A 17,075-nucleotide genomic window follows, 5' to 3' on the forward strand; every position below is an offset into this window, starting at 1 on the left:
ATCATACTTTTGCTTCTTTTATCAACGTCAACTTTGCATCTTCAGCTTTTAACCTCAACTTCAGCTTTACTCCGTACAGCTAAACATTGTATTTGCAGCATCGAGGTCGCTCGGACGGCCATGATAACGTCTTGTCTTGACAGTCGGTATTTATTTCAAGCGCTGTCCCTCCTGAGTCGCCAGTTTGTTGTTTATTCGACAACGGCAAACCAGAGAAAAGGAATATAAAAAGTTAGACTTCGGCCAGTTGACCATGGCCAGGGATACTCGCTCACCATCACCTGTAGGCAGCACGTATTCTTCGTCGAAACGAAGCCGGAGAGGCGATGATAATTACGACAAGGGCAGACGCCATGATGTGAAGGGATATCGGAGGTCCCGCAGTCCCGAGGTAAGCTTCCCTTTCCGACTCCATTCATGATACAGCTTTGTTAACTCTTGCTATCTCCTTGTTTTAGCGACGCCATCGTGACCGAGGCCGGGACCGGGATAGAGACCTTTACCGACACCGAGATCGCTCTGTTGATACTCGAGACTCTCGTAACAATACCTCGTATCGCCCCAGAAGAAGCCGTTCGCGCCCCAGATACCGTTCTCGTTCACGAGAAGACAATCGTGGCTACCGATATCGAAGCAGGAGCAGAGACAGGACCTACCGGAACAGACGAGATGATTCTCGTGATCGTGGTGGTAGACGAAGGGATAGCTCTACTGACTCCAGGCGTACTTCTCGACGGGATGGGAGTAGAGATCGAGACACGAGGGAGTCTAGCACAAAGTCTCGTGAGGTATGTTATTTTCAAGTATGCAGTGCTGGTAATAGAGGACTGAGCTAAGTTTATACAGATATCCAAGCAGACACCTGCTGCGGCTCCTGCTCAAACTGATGAACAAAAGAAGGCTGAAAGACTAGCAAAGTTGGAGGCATGGAAGCAGAAACAGGCAGCGGAACGTGAACGAAAGCAGAATGAACTAGCTGCAAGCGGACCAAGAGGCATCCTTGATGAAATTGATAAAAAAGTCGCTTTATCGCGCGGTGCAACCACGACTACCACCACGTTCACAGCGCCGACTGCCAGCTCCGATACAACTGGTGCAGCAAGAGTTACGGATACGAAATTAACCCCGACCCCTGAGCAGCTTAAGAAAACAGCAGTGGCTTCCGGTAGTACTAAAGTGTCTGAAGCCTCTACTCTTTCATCTGCAAGTGCCGTGGCTAACAAATCTGCAGTTGGTGCCAGCTCATCCTCCGGTAAGCACAACCTCTACTTTCATACCATAAGTAATACACGACCAATTACTAATCTTGTTTTCTAGTTGCTGCGCCTCTTAAAACGTCAGGCAATCTCAGTGGGTTTGGTTTAGGAACCAAAGGTCTCGGCGATTCAAGTAAATTAAGTGTAAAAAGGACACTGAATTTTGGTGACGAGGAATCCAAAGGCACAAAGCTTTTAAAGCTGCCTGACTCTTCCCTAGAGGAGTTTACAACTGACACTGCCCCGCAAGACGGTGATGACGATGACGATGATGACACTGTTATGCAAGACGGAGGCACCGAAGAGGAGAACGCCGCTGCTGCAAGGGCAGCCGCAGAAAGACGTGAACAGAACCGCATACAACCTGAACCACCTTCAGAAGAAGAAAAGCCTGAAGAGCCTCAGTCAAAGGAACCTTCCAACGATGTTACCATGGCCGACAGCGGGGCTGACGCAGAGGCAGATGAAGATGTTGATCCGCTGGATGCTTTCATGTCCAATTTAAAACAAAGCACATCGACACCGAAGCAGAAGAATATCAAAACTTCTAGTTCAAAACTTCAGCAACCGGAAGCTATGTTTGGAGACGAAAATGACATCAACATGGACCCAGTCGAGCCGGAAACGGACGACTTTTTCGCGTTGGCTAATAAATCAAAACGCAAAAAGGATATACCCACTGTCAACCATTCAAAGGTAAATTACGAGTCGTTTCGAAAGAACTTCTACACTGAGCCTGTTGATCTTGCTGGCCTGACTGAGGCAGAGGTTGCCAATATACGGCTAGAGCTAGACGGGATAAAAGTCCGAGGCGTTGACGTCCCGACACCCGTTCAGAAATGGTCTCAGTGTGGTTTAGGTGTCCAAACCCTAGATGTTATACGCAAACTAGGCTATGAAGGACCAACCTCAATTCAATCTCAGGCTGTCCCGGCAATTATGTCCGGTCGGGATGTAATAGGAGTGGCAAAAACAGGCTCCGGAAAGACCATTGCTTTTCTTCTCCCTATGTTCCGGCATATTAGAGACCAGCGACCGTTAGAGAACATGGAAGGTCCAATAAGTCTTATCATGACCCCGACTCGAGAGCTTGCCACCCAAATTCATAGGGAATGCAGGCCTTTCTTGAAGGCGTTGAATCTTCGGGCTGTCTGTGCATACGGAGGAGCACCGATAAAAGACCAAATTGCGGAATTAAAACGGGGCGCGGAAATTATAGTCTGCACTCCGGGCAGAATGATTGACTTGCTTACTGCAAACTCGGGGAGAGTGACGAACCTGCGAAGAGTGACGTATGTGGTCCTTGATGAAGCTGACCGTATGTTTGACATGGGATTTGAGCCTCAAGTGATGAAAATCCTTGGAAACATTCGGCCCAATCGTCAAACTGTTTTATTTTCCGCCACCTTCCCTCGAAACATGGAAGCGTTGGCCCGAAAGACCCTGTCAAAGCCTATTGAGATTATAGTTGGCGGAAGGAGCGTTGTCGCGCCGGAGATCACGCAGATTGTTGAAGTTCGAAACGATGATGCCAAATTCGTTCGTCTCCTGGAATTACTAGGAAATCTTTATTCCGATGATGAGAATGAAGACGCTCGTACGCTGGTGTTTGTCGACAGGCAAGAAGCTGCGGATCGCTTGCTACGTGATCTGATGCGCAAGGGTTATCCGTGCATGTCGATCCACGGTGGAAAGGATCAAATTGACCGCGATTCAACGATCGATGATTTTAAGGCGGGCATATTTCCCATTCTCATTGCCACGTCAGTAGCGGCGCGAGGGCTTGATGTAAAGCAGCTCAAGCTTGTCGTTAATTATGATGCTCCAAACCATCTTGAGGACTATGTTCATCGAGCAGGTCGTACAGGGAGAGCGGGGAATACCGGGACAGCAGTTACATTCCTAACAGAAGACCAAGAGCGGTATTCCGTTGATATCTCCAAAGCCCTCAAGCAAAGTGGTCAGCCGGTCCCTGAGCCCGTTCAGAAAATGGTTACTGCATTCCTGGATAAAGTCAAGGAAGGCAAAGAGAAAGCAAGTGGATCTGGATTTGGAGGTAAAGGGCTGGAGCGACTTGACCAAGAACGTGATGCTACTCGTAACCGAGAGCGGAAGACGTATAAAACTGGAGAAGAGGGCGAAGATGAAGATAAGGAGGAAGAAAAGAAAGAAAAAGAAACTGACCTGTTCAGCAGAGTTGCATCGGCCGTTCAGTCCTCCACCGCAACTCCAGCCTTGGGTACACCTGGTGGTGTGGACCTTGACGGGAAAATCACCGTCCACAGGACACAGAAAGAGACAAGCTCATCTTCTGGCAAGAATACACTGGATAAAGTAGGTTCTGCTGTTGCAGACATCCATGCTCGACTTAACAAGGCTGGTGTCATGAGATCCGGTGTACCGATTGATAACAAGGGCCCTGATGCGGGAGCTTTCCATGCCACCCTTGAGATCAATGACTTCCCACGTAAGTTTTCATTATCCGTTCAATTTCCTTGTACAGGTATGAATAAGATAACTAACTACATCGCAGAGAAAGCTCGATGGGCCGTTACCAACCGGACCAATGTTGCTAAAATTCTAGAAGCAACCGGGACCTCGATCACCACCAAGGGCAGCTTCTATCCAGCAGGAAAGGAGCCGCAACAGGGCGAGAATCCTAAACTTTACATTCTTGTTGAGGGCGATACAGAGCTGGTAGTTACCAATGCCATGCGAGAGCTGATGCGATTATTAAAGGAAGGGACCATTGCAGCAGCTGATAGCGATGCCAGGGCGCCGTCTGGCCGCTACAATGTTGTATAAACTAGCAATTCCCCGTTCGTTTCAATCGCAGAAAATCTTTTCTTGTATCATTAAGAAATAAAGTGGCTGATTATGCATCCAACTAGGAACCTAACAATGGTGAATATATATTATAATATATTCTGCATATAGAAAATGCTATTGGAAGTAGGTAACTAGGTGCCATCCCTTGTTCTAGTCCTGTAACTTCAGTAGGGAATCTAAAACATTAATATTAACGGGAAAATAAAAGGAAGTTGAATCATACGAGCATTGAATCATAAACGAAACGGCCACCAAAACCAAAAAGTAGAAAGAGAGTTCGGCCACACAGCAGCGTAACAAACCCATCAGCTATCATAAATCTACGAAAAAAAACTCCTCTTCGTCCGGAGAATAAAACAGGACAAAGTTCAGTTCCACCTTCGAGATTCCTCAGCACTCTGGGCATCTCTCGCTGCCCTTTCAGCCCGACTTATATCATCTAGCGTCTCGTTTCTAGACTTTGATTTTTGCGCTGCGAGCTGAGAGGCCAACTTCCCCTTCCCGGCTGTTGAGTACTTCGCGGCACGTTCCTATTGATCGAGAGCGGAGTACTAGGTTAGCTCGTCTGCAACTGGTTATTGGTACGGAGCATATCTTGGGTGTTATTCTCCGAACCTCAGCAGCCTTAGCGGCAGCACTGCGGGCATCACCGCCTCCAACCGCATTTTTACCGCCACCTCCTAATGTCCTCCCACCTGACGACTGCTGCTCGGAAGGGTTGGTATTCCGTATTAGAGGTGTGTTCGAATTGGCCGGCGTAGGCTTCGTTGAAGCCGCCTGTGACCCTAGGACTCGGCCAGGCTGCGCAAATGGATCCGTTTGGTTTGACGATTTAGAGCAAATATTCCCCATTGTGGTAATATAGCCGAGCAGTTTTTGCGGTCTGATATATGTGTGAATCGGCGGGGCTGTTGTATCGGCTGGCCCTTGGTTCAGACACTGCCAAACAGGTTTTGAAGATGCATCCCCGGGGAACTCCCAGCGTTCGTATTATTCCCCTTTATAGCTAGGTTGTCGAGCTAGCGTCGGCTGCGGGTTGGCTTCTCCTTAAATCCGTCTGGCCATCCCCTTGTTCCGTGTTTCCGCTGGCCTCTTCTCTCCCCGTTCTCGCAGTTTCTTCGGCCTGTGTCGTCGCCTTATCGGCCTCGACGTCTCGTCTTTTAGCTTTGGGGCGTTGCCTTGCTGAGTCATTGCTTACTAAGTCGCGGGGTCATATGACGAAAGCGCGCGGCTCCCAAGGTCCCCAAAAGCGGTAGTCGCCTTTTTCTCGTGGCCGCGGCTAAAAAAAAAATAACACTCGCAGACAAGAAGCGCCCTTTTTCCCGTCACTCCTTGACGTCTAAATTGCTTCTTCTCGCTGCATATCCGATATATCTGCGAGACACTGGACGATCAGACGTTCCAGTCCTCAACGGGACTCCGTTTATTCCCACACAATCAGCCACAGTCTTACATGTTCCTTGCTCGCCTAGTCCAGCCAAGTTCTAACAGGACTTCCGGAACACAACCGCATTCATATAACTAGAGAGGACTCAAGATGGCGGACCAGTTTGACGAGCGCTCATCTTTCTGCTGGGAGTGCTATTGGCCCGGCTTAGACGCTGACAGCAACAACAACAACACCGCGCTGCCGCCCGGATGTGCCGATGCGAGCTGCTGGAACCAAGCCGACTTCTCACATCAGTCTCTTGGTCTATGTGGTGCTGGCACGGAGTGCTGTGATAACGACCAGTGCTCTCCCAGTTGTGCTACCATATGTGACGGTTTTGTGGACTGTGATAAGTCAACGGCCTGCTCCGAGCCACAGTGCAACGATATGAACTGCAACAACCAGGCAACAGCCTGTTTTGATCTGAACTGCGTCGCAGAGGGTGAACAATCTCTGCGATCCCTCGATCAAGGTCACTTCTTCAACCAGGGAATACCGCTGAATTGGGGATGTCTGGACCTACAGAACGCTGCTGCTGCTGCTGCTACATCTGCCACCACAACTGCCGCCGTCAACGATGTTTCCTTACAACATTGCAACCTCGACAACGATAATCTTCGATCGCATTTTCATTTCCATCATCCTGTTGGGACTTTAAACTCGTTGGATTTAAACCCGGTTTCGAAAGGACTGGGAGATGGAGCCATCAACCCTAAACACTCTCGACCTGCTGTTGGCGTGCCGTGTTCAAATCATGCAGGGAGCGTATGGGCAATGGCCAACGCGGCCGGCGGGTGCAGCAGCAACATAAAAGATCATAATCACACCCATCACCCTTACCTTAATCACCTCACACCAAGGGCCAATCTCGACAAAGCTTTTGACATTGCCCAGTGGTCCGCTCAAATGCAACGGCACCGACACGATCCATCTTTTCATTCACAATCAAGCAGTGCAAGCTTCATACCCGATGCCATGAACAATAATTCGACCGTTTCCACACGTTCTACTCCTGGGCTTAGCCTAGAGTCAAGCCCAATGACTGCTCTAACAAGTCGAGAAGTTAGCATACAGTCAATGGACTATAGCGGTGACGAGCTGCATATATGCAAATGGGTTGCAAACGGCGACTCGGGGTTTGTATGCGGTATTACATTTCCGGATGCCAAATCTCTCCAGGAACATCTTGTCCAGGAACACGCCAACCAGACCGACGGTGCGAAGGGAGTCGGATATTATTGCTGCTGGGAAGGCTGTCATCGTCCACATGAACCTTTTTCACAGAAATCAAAACTCCAAGGCCATTATCTCACACATAGTAATTGTATGCGGCTCATCCCTTTCAAACCCCTCGTCCCTTTATATGATGCATATTCTAACCATTTTTATAGATAAAAACTTCCAGTGTTCTATATGTGGGAAATCATTTGCGCGCCAAGCGACCTTGGAGAGGCATGAACGTAGCCATAGGGGAGATAAGCCCTACAAATGCAAGATTTGTGGAAAAGCTTTTACGGATAGCAGTGAACTTAGTAGGTTTATCCTTGTTCATTACCACGAGCAAACATCCGGAGAACATGAATTTACTAACAGAATTTAGAAACTCACAGGAGAATACACACGGGAGAGAAGCCGTTCAAGTGTAAACATCCCGGCTGCACGTTTGAGACTGGTGATGTATGCTAGACCTATTCACATCCTCTTTTACTGCAGATCACTAACCTCTTTGTCGATGATAGTCATCTAATATGTCAAGTCATAAATTAAGTAAGTTATTCCACGATGAACCAGAGAAACGCATTATGCCCTCAGTGCCTTCTCCAGGTCGGTTCCGATAGGGGCTGAATTTATTCTAACATTGGAATTTCTTCTAGCGCATGGGGAACGACGACACAAATGCCCTTTCCCTGGTTGCTCCAAAAGTTTTACACGACCAGGTGCCGTTCCCTACGTTGTCCGTATATCTATGGCGTCCTTGCTAACCCAGATATTTAGATCAGTTAAAAAGACATGCAAAAACCGCTCACAAAGACGACCTTTTTTCATTGCAACGAATGGCTAGTCCAATCACTCCTAGCCTACCCATGATATAGAACAGTTTGATGGAACTTTTGTGGGATACTTCGCGTTTGCTTATACTTTTTTTACGCTCTCCCCACCCGCTGTTGCGGACTTAAATCAAGTCCCGAGCCTAAATAGACTAGCATCTCATGATGGGTCAGGCCACTGGTCTACCCGGGATGATCTACAGGACGGATCCGACAGCATACACCGTACGTCAGGCCAGCTGGGAAAATCATGATAGAGATTTCTCAGAGAAGCTGGCATCTACGATATAATGGCTTCCTTTTACGAATTTGTTGGAGTCTGGCAGCGTGTGTACTTTTCAAGGGATCATACCACCTTGGTGACCTGATCTTTAAACTAAATAAAGAGTTGATCCTCATCTCCGCAGTTAACTTATTCAACAGTACAGATGGTCCTTCGACCAGGCTAATAAAAATTTAGCTTTGAATACATGCTTCAAATGAGGATTTTTTCGCCACATACCATCTGCTAGCACTCAGCATTGATTTCCGCCATATGCAGACCTTGGAAGGGTAAATATCACTTTCCGGCTCACCTCCTAGTTTACAGACGATCCTCTTACTCCCGCACTTCGTAATCGAATGAGGTATGTACTGACAAAGTTACTCATGCTGAGCACTTTCCTCCAGACTTTTAACCGCATTCTCTATCTCCCTTATCCTGTGACCAACCCTTCGCTTGATTTCTGCCCGGACTTCTGCAGGAATATTGGTCGAGTCGTAAGAGGTGGAGCGCACTTCTGTAATACCAGTACCGTCACCTCCATCTTTTGACTCGATGTCTTCTGGCGGCGGGTTGTTGTCAGCATATGCACCGTATGCATGATTAAGATCGTCAAAGGCTTCGCGCATAGATATGCGGTCCGATGCAGCATATATAGTTGCCGCGGCGGTAGACTCGGCCGCTATTTCCAGCTAATTTAGATACCACTGTTAGGTTCATCTAATAAAGCACGTCACCGGGGGGGATAGGGAGCCTGTAATTGTGAACCCCGCTATGCCCCGAAAATAAAGCCTCACAGAAGGTCTAATTCATACCTCGTCTTTGGCGATTGCATATCTATTAAATGGCATTAGTTGAAATATCTAGGTGCCGACAATAATATCCCACTTACAAGTCCTCTATTTCTTGAATATAGTCATCGACCGTGATATTTTTCGTTGATTGACTCGTTGAATAATTCCTGCCGCTCGACGTTGGAGATAAATATTTGTGAGATCTAGTAGCCACCGGACGTAGAACTAGGATCCTATGGCGCGCCCAGTTTGTATACCCTGGCCAGTTGATAGTGGCGTGAATCAAAGGATTACCAGGGACATCACCGCGGGATGAAGAGAGCTGGCGTTTTTGTGATATATTTGCAACGCCTGCCCACTCCGCATCAGGGAGGCGGACAGACGGTATCCTCGGTAGCCATGCAGTGGTCCCCAGCCTGCAAAATTGTCGTTGAATAGGCAGCATTGTGGTTGCCTGTTGTACTTTAAAAACCAGCCTTTTGCTGTAAATCACTAATAGCTGGTTTGAGAAGGTTATATGACCACCTAAGCATAGTAAGTATCCCGCCGAGCTAATAAAGGCCAATGGAACCTCACCTATGTCAGAGAATAGAATGAGTTACTAGGTTATTTTGATATTCCGCTGATAATATTGTTTAGCTCTTATTACTGGATGAAAACTTGGTTGTTGTAGTGACGTCGTAAGTGAGCTATTGCTAAGCAAAATAAACTTTCCGCTCGCGCTTATTGCTTGCAATTTGCGGCTAACTAATTACTAGAAGCTCTACTTCGGGGACAAGAAAACTAACTGAAATCAATGCTTATCTCTATGGGATACGCACAGCTAGTTCTAGAACAGTACTTGCTTGCAGGGGAGGTAACTAGTTGTCCTGTGGTTAACCCGTGCCATCGGCCTATAACTATATCGGGCCAGTTAAAATCGTTTTATCACTTATTTTTTGGACAGATTAGTTAGTTAACTATCTTACACGAAAAACCAGGCAGTATGGTAGGTTTTGTGGCCTGAATATGATTGAAGCGGAACCAACACTATGGCTCTAAGTACCCCAATCATTTAACTAACCAAATCCACGGGTAGACACATATCTTATTGACTTACTGAATTTCGAGCTAGATGCCGTTTTAATCATTCGAACTGTCTGACCTTTCAGAATCTCACAACTGCCATACTCGAGAGTATCTGACTGCTAGCTTTCTGTTTCGTAATAGCTGCGAATATGTAGGGCTCAGAGCCATCAGTATATCATGTTTATTATATGTTTAGAAATTTAGAGGGTTTATTTAACATATCCGAAACCAATTTTAACCGGAACAAAAGGAAAATTCACAGAAGAGCATTACCAGAAAATCGTTATAACCATAAGCAAGCAGGGGTTCGTGAATATATCGTCATAACCAAAAGAAGATTCAAACCAGTTTAACTATGTCATGAAAGCTAGTACCGGTCATGATGCCGTTTTCTGCGGCGAGGTCTATCAGAATAGTCAGATTCATAATCGGATGGAGGACTGCTGTATCGACTTCGGCGTCTTCGATGGCTGTTATCATGACTGTTGCCATGACTGTTGCTATGACCACTGTCACGGCCGCGCTCGTCTAGTCCCAAAGTAGCCATGCCTTTGGCAACGTAGTCGGACAAACTCTTACTTCGTTTCCGATTCGATCGCCCAGACCTGCCTGGCCGATCATCGTCACTGTAATAATCATGCTTTCCTGAATCACGAGATCTAGATTGATAATGTTCAAAGGCCTTCTTGCCGGCAGCAGCAAGTAGTGCTGCGGTGGCACCAGTGCTTGCTTTCCCATGGTGCTCTGAATGTGAGCGGTGCCGCCCCGAGTCACCACCGCCAACTAGGTGGCCTGTTGCAAGGCCAGCCAAGGTGGACTCTATAATATGCCTCTTGGTAGATTTGCTAGCACCTCCGCGGTCGAGCATTTTTTCGGTGCCGCCAGCACTGGCAACGGCGGCGAGCACACGCTTTCCCTTTTCTCCAGTCCAGTCTCCCGGCTCATTGCGAGCGCGATAGGCTTCTAATACTCCTGCAGTCAAGGCAGCAGTAATAGTATTCTGTAGAGTCTTGTTTGGATCATCTCTAGACCCGTGACCCCGACGGTCTGATGAACTACTCCTGTTGCGACGATGTTTGCCACGGCCTGACTCTTGACGACGGTCATCATAGTCGTAACGATGACGGTTATGACTCCTACGATCTCTGTGGTCATCATCGTATTCGTGCCGACGACGTTGGCCACGGTCGCCATGCTTGCGAGCGTCATCCATAGCTCCTGTGAGGCCAAGGGCTTCCAAGGCGTGATCGCCTAGTGACTTCCGTGGGCGCAAGGGGCTAGGCGACCGCGATGGAGGCGACACCGAGTGTGTATAGCGCGATGAGTTTTTATCTAAAATTAATGTTAGCCTCCGTATCCTAGTAAGTATAATCATGATGACTAGGTTAGGACTCCTGATAGAGATGAAAAATAGGGTAACTCACGGCGATGTTTGCTACGGCGAGGCTCTTCATCGTATTCGTCGTATCTGCTCCTTCCGCGATGTCTGCCTTCTCCCCCAGCCGAGTGAGATCGCCTATGTCGGCCGCCTTCTTTTGGTCTTGAATCACTGTAGGATGCGTCGTTATCCTGACCGGGCGAATAGTAGCCAGGACCATAGCCTTGACCGGGTACGGGTTGCCCCGCCGGAGGGCCATGATGTCTTGACGAACCCCGGTTATAAGGGTGGTTTTTATAATAGTCAGCTGCCATGATAGATGTGCCGTCTTGAGCTGGTTATCAGGTATGCTTGAACTGATGAAGTCTGCGTTTGTGTGTGTACATCAACGGTTTTTATATCGTCACCAGGCGCCAGTGACGTATGAAGTGGATGATTGTGGCTTGGTTTTTATATCATGGAAATATGGAAACAAAACATAACTGGAGCAATGCAGGTCACGTTCGCTTGGCTGATGACATCATCAGCAGGGTGGCCCGTGTCACCCGAACCCTAACTCAGTTCCGGCGGGCCGGGTCCATGGTTCGGGAATAGCTTATTGTCAGGGGGAGCATTCATAGATAGAGAGCGATCTATAGATCATGCGTGGGATAAAGACGCTGATTTAAGTCCTGTCTACAGCCTAGTGTTCATATACCCGGTAATCTCTTAAGCAGAGATAGAAATAGGACAAAGGAAAGGGGAAAGGGGTTAAATACAGATTGAACCTATGTTGAAGAGATCTTTGCAAGAAATGGAAAAATAAAATAGTTAAAAGAAGGTAGACTTCAGCTCCTTGAGATACGCCTGCTGCTATAGCTTGATTTTGTGGATTCAATTGCTAGTGAGCCCAGCCCCGATGAAATACTATCAGACCGGTATACCGAGGAACGCGGCCGTCTGTCATCTTCCGCATCCTGGGGGTCTGGGAGCTCTCGGGACAGGTATCTGGGAGAGGCCTCATAGCTAGTGGTGGAGCGGCTTGAGTGTCGGCGAGATTGTGAATATCGTGGGTCCGCCGTTGATTCTGTATCATATGTGGAGAAATATGCGGTAGTCGAGCCCGGAGACTGAGAGTATGCAGTGTCGGAAATATTCTGGTCATGTCCATCGACATCAGCATCAATGCCTGATTCCCGATGGGTTCTCTGGTGTTGTTTCATGTTGTCTTTTCTGGTGAATGCCTTATTACACACTGGGCAGTGGACTCGTTTTTCACCAGTGTGCTTTTTGCCATGACGTGCGGCGTGGCCTGAGGTCGTGAACGTTGCTGAGCAGCCGTGGGAGGCAGCGTAGGGGCAAGCATGCTTATTCTTTTTGGTAGTAGGTGGCGCTGCATACTCGCTATAACTCGATCGCGGTGATACTACCTCTCGCTCTCCTGCCTGATGCTCATTCTGAATAAGCCCCCTTTCGTGATGGTCATATCCGTGCGGTAAGTTATGCGGTATGACATACTGAGCAGGCGGGGAGCAGTGTGGTGGTAATCCGTAAGAGTAAAAATGCGATTCTGGGTACGATGTCATGTCTTTCCCCTGTGACCGGTTATCCCCGAGGCGGAGACTGGCTGACTCCAGACTTCCCTTTACTGATGCTGGCCAGCCGTGAAGTTGTGAGGAGTAGCCTGCTGGTTCTTGTCGGGATTTGGATGATTTTGAGGGCCGGACCGCAAAAGAAGGGTTGTCGTCATTGTTCAATATCGAAATTACCCTTGGCTTCTCGGGAAGTCTAGACATATTGTCCGCTGTTGACAGGATGATTTGGGCTTGCTAAGTAGGAGAAGGAACGGTGTCTCGAGATGACAAGCGAGTATACCCTTTTGGCGTTTGTATTCACCTCGATATGGTTAGGGAAGAAACAACAAGGAGGTGGAAAGCGTTTGGTAGAAACTCTGGTATATAAGTGGTCCTTCAGCGATCCGATAGGGGGTTTCGCAGGGTCAAATATCGTCGTGGTCGACTATACGAATGTCAGCCTTGTATAAGTATTACAAGGCGGGTACTTCCGGTAGAGGAAACCCAAATGTCGATATGACCGAAGGATGGCAGGTGTGGGGTGGCCCGGCGAGTCACAAGCTTCACGTAAAAATAATGTAGGAATTGAGGCTTATACGTAAGCCTTCAACAAGCAGTGGGGGTTATATCTGGGAGATTGTATTAGGGGAAGCCTTTCCCTTTGTATCCAGTTCCTGTTTCCTCTGCGGATTTGGGGAATAATAAGAGTATGGAAAGGTATTATTGTGTTTCTTCTGGCGTGAAAGAAAAGGAGAGGCGAGGATGGGTGGATGTATATATATATACTGAGTCAGCGGATAAAGCTTGTTGTAAATAGATAATGCACAGAGGAACGAGAGGCCCGGGTGGGAAAGAAAGTATCAGCCTTTATTTTAAGGCAGGTTTGATGACCGGAGATTCTAGTTTGATAAGCCGGGGGGGTTTCAAGCCCACGGGGTAGAGGTTATGTTCTCTTTTTCCTATAAGCAGTTGCCAATAGCACATGGGAACTGCAAGTAAAAGAAATAAAATAACATAAACGACGTAAAAATAATATTACACCTTTGCATATGTTTTGCAAAGACGAATTTAGACTCAAGGGTGCTTAAGCTCCTGGGCCCCCCACCGCGCGGACTTCCCTACTTGCTGAACCCGAATTGAAATAGTGACGTTACATGCCCGCTTCCGGTGATTCAGGTTCATGATAGTCCCAATCTGGAGGCCGGCCCGCGTTATGAGAGAGAGTGGGAAAAGGCCTCCCACGTTCTTATTCCCAAAACTGGAGCCAACGAAAGGGATAAATGGCCTAGTGCAAAATCTTTGAGTTGGTATTCCATATTTGGAAGAGGTTAGAGATTTCCAGGGTCCTGTTGTAACTCATTTGGACTTGGTATACATGATCCCTGGAGCGAAAGCCAAGGGTAATGATCCCACAGACCAGCAGAATCGGTAATGATGGGGACGCCTGAGAGCCCAAGAGGAGCTTGTGCACCCGTCGGGTGCATGACAGACAATTTGATCCGAGCCAGCTTCCTGCATTGACCGCATACAGAACAGTCTTGGGGACGAAGGCGGTCCGGGTCAATGTAAATCGCTACCAGATATAAATATTTTCTGGCCCCCTTTGCTAAGGAAAAAAAGCAAATAACGACAGGAAAAGCAAGACGAGTCAAGGATGTTTTGTACCTCCTTTGTCATAGTGGACCCAGCACCATCGAGGCTGGATATGTTCTCTTTTTGCTCATCTTTTCTTTTTCGGCCTATTTTCTTTCTCTTTCTTTTTTTGGTAAAATCCCTTGCCTGGGCTCTCGGGGGTTCCTTTTGGTAGGGTTGGTCGAGCTGAGCGAGGTTGGCCTATTCTTGATATCCCGGTCCATAGCAACGGGATGGGATGTTCTGGTTAGCGGTAGACGCTTGTAGCCGTCCAGGGTCCCGGGCATCTGATTGCATAACGGCGCAGCTACGCCGTCTCGAGAACTGCATCTGCGCGTGGCTCGAGGGAGTATAGTTAATGTGGGTAAAAAGGGAAAAGTGAAAAAACATAAAGCCAAAAAAGAATAAAGAGCTGCTTGACTGCATTGGATAGCGAGCCTCCCAAGTGTGATTCGTCTTCTCGTCTGCGCCATCCACGTTTCAGACACATGGCCAGTCTGTGCCAACAGGTTCCAGGTTGCGCCATGGCAAATAAGTAAATACGGCGGTTTTAAGTGGCGTAGAGCGCGTCTTCGAGGTACGATTGGGCGTGGTCGAGATCCCCGGGGCAAATAAGCGTGGTACTAATAGGGGAATGACCGCTTCTCCGTGCCAGATGACGCTGATATGAGTTCCAAGGGATCACCGAGGACGAGGCAGTGGGATCTCTAGTTAGCTAACTAGGCACTCGGCCCCCAAACTCGAGCCAGGGGCATCTTGGTACTGGTGGCCTGGCTGATGCTGGAGCTGAATGCAAGCCCTGTCTGCTCACCTGGTTGAACGGTTGATTAGTTAACCACCACCCCATGGCCCCCTCTGTCATGCATACGGACATACACACGTCAACGTATATATGTAGGGGAACGGAATCGTGGAGGGTACTCTGCTCATCGTCCCGGCAGCACCTAGGGCCGCTTCTCGCGGACCGAACAGTGTGGAAGAGGCTTATCGAACGGGTACAGAGCACGGAAGGGCCTACAAGAGACTGTGCAACAGAGGCGTTTTTGGCGAGGACCCCATCTGAAAAGGGCACCTTTTTGCCTCCTTCGCCCAATATCTCGGCAACAGAAATCAGATGGATATTCAACTTTAGCGAGTCTCGGTTTGAGGCGTCTTTTAAAGACACGATGGATGACCCATCTTTGTTTTTTTCGAGGCGGTTTCTTTTCTCTCCTGACCATCGCTTAGTCTCTCCCCTACTCCGTACATCCGCGCCCAATCGACGATATCAGATACACCCCCTGATTTTAATCGCGGCCAAAGAGACTAGGCAGAGACGAAAGAGCCGACTCGAGCTGCCTCAGCCCAGTTCCATCACGAGAATGCCTCCAGCAGATCTTCTCGACCGTCGGCATCATATCTGCCGGTTTTCTGTTTGCTTGTTTAGCTAGTTGTTGACAAGTGCATTTCCATCCTGTCTAGAAAGACATCAGTGCTTGCATGGATAAAGTCCTGTCACTCAAATATTGAGCACTGCCCGGACCGTGAGGACGATCCTGTCGTCCAAGACAGCTAGCTAACCGCTCGTCTCCATATCTTTTCTCATGCAAGCAGCTCGGGGAGACACCCAGTTTCCGACAGGCCATTATCCCTCTTCGTACTCGTCCATCCCATTCACGCCTCGCCCAAGTCCCAAAAATGGAAGTTCATGCGGTGTCATTCATTCCCTGCAGCATAACTGGTTAACTTCCTGGTTCACGCATAAACGCATGAACATTTGAGTCCATCCGCATCTCAGCCCGTTGGAAATGACTGCTGGCAAATTTTTCATGCAACGCTAACTGGCTGGGAGGTTCTCCACCGAGCAACGCAGGAACCGCGTAACTAACTAGTTAGTTGACTAGTTAAGGGTCTTCTCCGTCCTATGCGCGAAGGGCGGAAGCTCCGGGGGCATAGATTTGACCGGGTCTCAAATTAACGTAACCGTCCGTAGGAATGCAATGCCACCCTAGGGCGCCGGCGTAAAATGATCAAAGCAATCCCTGACGAGATGTGGGATCGATAGTTAGTTACGCCGTACAGACGTGGTTATAAGCATAACTTGGACGGAAGATTTCCAGAACAGATCGTGCAGGTGTGGACCCCAAAGCTCCAATCCGAGAACGTCCACAGCTATATATATACACATATGTGCGTATGTATGTATGTATGTATGTACGTAGAGTTACGCTATGTCGGCGTCTGGTCAGCTATGGGAAGACGTCTTGGGCGTATACCCTGGACATACAGATTAAATTGGCATACCTGGGCCCGGCGTAATCTAAAATCCCTGGACGGCAGGGTTAGACATCCCTTCCCGGTGACTGTCTCTCCATATTAATCGTATGAGCTGGCATGGAAGAAGACGGGGTGACGCGGGAGCCGCATGGCTGCGCGTACAGGCCAGTATCCTCTCTGTGCCTTGGATCCATATGGATGTCTGCTTACTTCCAGGGGCGGGCAAGTAGGGGGGACGGCGTAGAGATCAAACCGGGTTCAATATATTAACTGCATCAGCAACAGCCGGCACCCTCTGCCGGCAACGAGTTGGTCGATAAAGAGCGTGTCGGTGTCAGACTCAAACGCTTTATGTCACTATGTAGCTAAGGAGGCTTCCTGTGTGGATGTTTTAGGGGCACTCCACAAACCAACAGAACGGGATGGTAGCGCGCTTCTAGTGCCAATAATAAATAGAACAACAGCACGCAGATTGGTCCGGAGAGAAATAATGGCTGGAAGGGACGGAATGGCCAACTGTTTAGTTATCCCTGTCTGTACAGCGTTACTTGTTACTTGCCACTTCGTTAT

At 48.4% G+C, this 17,075-nt stretch overlaps 7 protein-coding genes across 7 annotated transcripts; 2 read left to right on the top strand and 5 right to left on the bottom strand.

The window, feature by feature from the left end:
* Positions 1 to 253: 253 nt before the first annotated feature.
* On the top strand, positions 254 to 4,061 carry MGYG_06661 (pre-mRNA-processing ATP-dependent RNA helicase PRP5; the record flags this gene model as incomplete). The annotated part of the gene is made up of 5 exons (XM_003170625.1): positions 254 to 391; positions 459 to 788; positions 847 to 1,252; positions 1,318 to 3,723; positions 3,790 to 4,061. 5 exons carry the CDS (start codon positions 254 to 256, stop codon positions 4,059 to 4,061), a joined length of 3,552 nt encoding a protein of 1,183 aa, XP_003170673.1.
* Positions 4,062 to 4,453: 392 nt separating this feature from the next.
* MGYG_06662 (hypothetical protein) lies at positions 4,454 to 4,937 on the bottom strand (the record flags this gene model as incomplete). The annotated part of the gene is made up of 2 exons (XM_003170626.1): positions 4,454 to 4,615; positions 4,701 to 4,937. The coding sequence occupies 2 exons, from the start codon at positions 4,935 to 4,937 to the stop codon at positions 4,454 to 4,456; spliced, it is 399 nt and encodes a 132-aa protein (XP_003170674.1).
* A 685-nt stretch (positions 4,938 to 5,622) lies between these two features.
* Positions 5,623 to 7,607, top strand: MGYG_06663 (zinc finger protein 46; the record flags this gene model as incomplete). The annotated part of the gene is made up of 6 exons (XM_003170627.1): positions 5,623 to 6,838; positions 6,906 to 7,046; positions 7,115 to 7,191; positions 7,254 to 7,281; positions 7,389 to 7,451; positions 7,510 to 7,607. The coding sequence occupies 6 exons, from the start codon at positions 5,623 to 5,625 to the stop codon at positions 7,605 to 7,607; spliced, it is 1,623 nt and encodes a 540-aa protein (XP_003170675.1).
* Positions 7,608 to 8,204: 597 nt separating this feature from the next.
* On the bottom strand, positions 8,205 to 9,063 carry MGYG_06664 (hypothetical protein; the record flags this gene model as incomplete). Its single annotated transcript, XM_003170628.1, has 3 exons — positions 8,205 to 8,516; positions 8,640 to 8,661; positions 8,717 to 9,063. The coding sequence occupies 3 exons, from the start codon at positions 9,061 to 9,063 to the stop codon at positions 8,205 to 8,207; spliced, it is 681 nt and encodes a 226-aa protein (XP_003170676.1).
* Positions 9,064 to 10,053: 990 nt separating this feature from the next.
* Positions 10,054 to 11,378, bottom strand: MGYG_06665 (hypothetical protein; the record flags this gene model as incomplete). The annotated part of the gene is made up of 2 exons (XM_003170629.1): positions 10,054 to 11,018; positions 11,111 to 11,378. 2 exons carry the CDS (start codon positions 11,376 to 11,378, stop codon positions 10,054 to 10,056), a joined length of 1,233 nt encoding a protein of 410 aa, XP_003170677.1.
* Positions 11,379 to 11,891: 513 nt separating this feature from the next.
* On the bottom strand, positions 11,892 to 12,839 carry MGYG_06666 (hypothetical protein; the record flags this gene model as incomplete). The annotated part of the gene is made up of 1 exon (XM_003170630.1): positions 11,892 to 12,839. One exon carries the CDS (start codon positions 12,837 to 12,839, stop codon positions 11,892 to 11,894), a length of 948 nt encoding a protein of 315 aa, XP_003170678.1.
* A 3,131-nt stretch (positions 12,840 to 15,970) lies between these two features.
* On the bottom strand, positions 15,971 to 16,699 carry MGYG_06667 (hypothetical protein; the record flags this gene model as incomplete). Its single annotated transcript, XM_003170631.1, has 4 exons — positions 15,971 to 16,112; positions 16,302 to 16,457; positions 16,516 to 16,548; positions 16,668 to 16,699. The coding sequence occupies 4 exons, from the start codon at positions 16,697 to 16,699 to the stop codon at positions 15,971 to 15,973; spliced, it is 363 nt and encodes a 120-aa protein (XP_003170679.1).
* Between the last annotated feature and the right edge of the window lie 376 nt (positions 16,700 to 17,075).

This window comes from Nannizzia gypsea, genomic scaffold (assembly GCF_000150975.2).
Source record: "Nannizzia gypsea CBS 118893 supercont1.6 genomic scaffold, whole genome shotgun sequence".
Lineage (NCBI taxonomy): Eukaryota > Fungi > Ascomycota > Eurotiomycetes > Onygenales > Arthrodermataceae > Nannizzia > Nannizzia gypsea.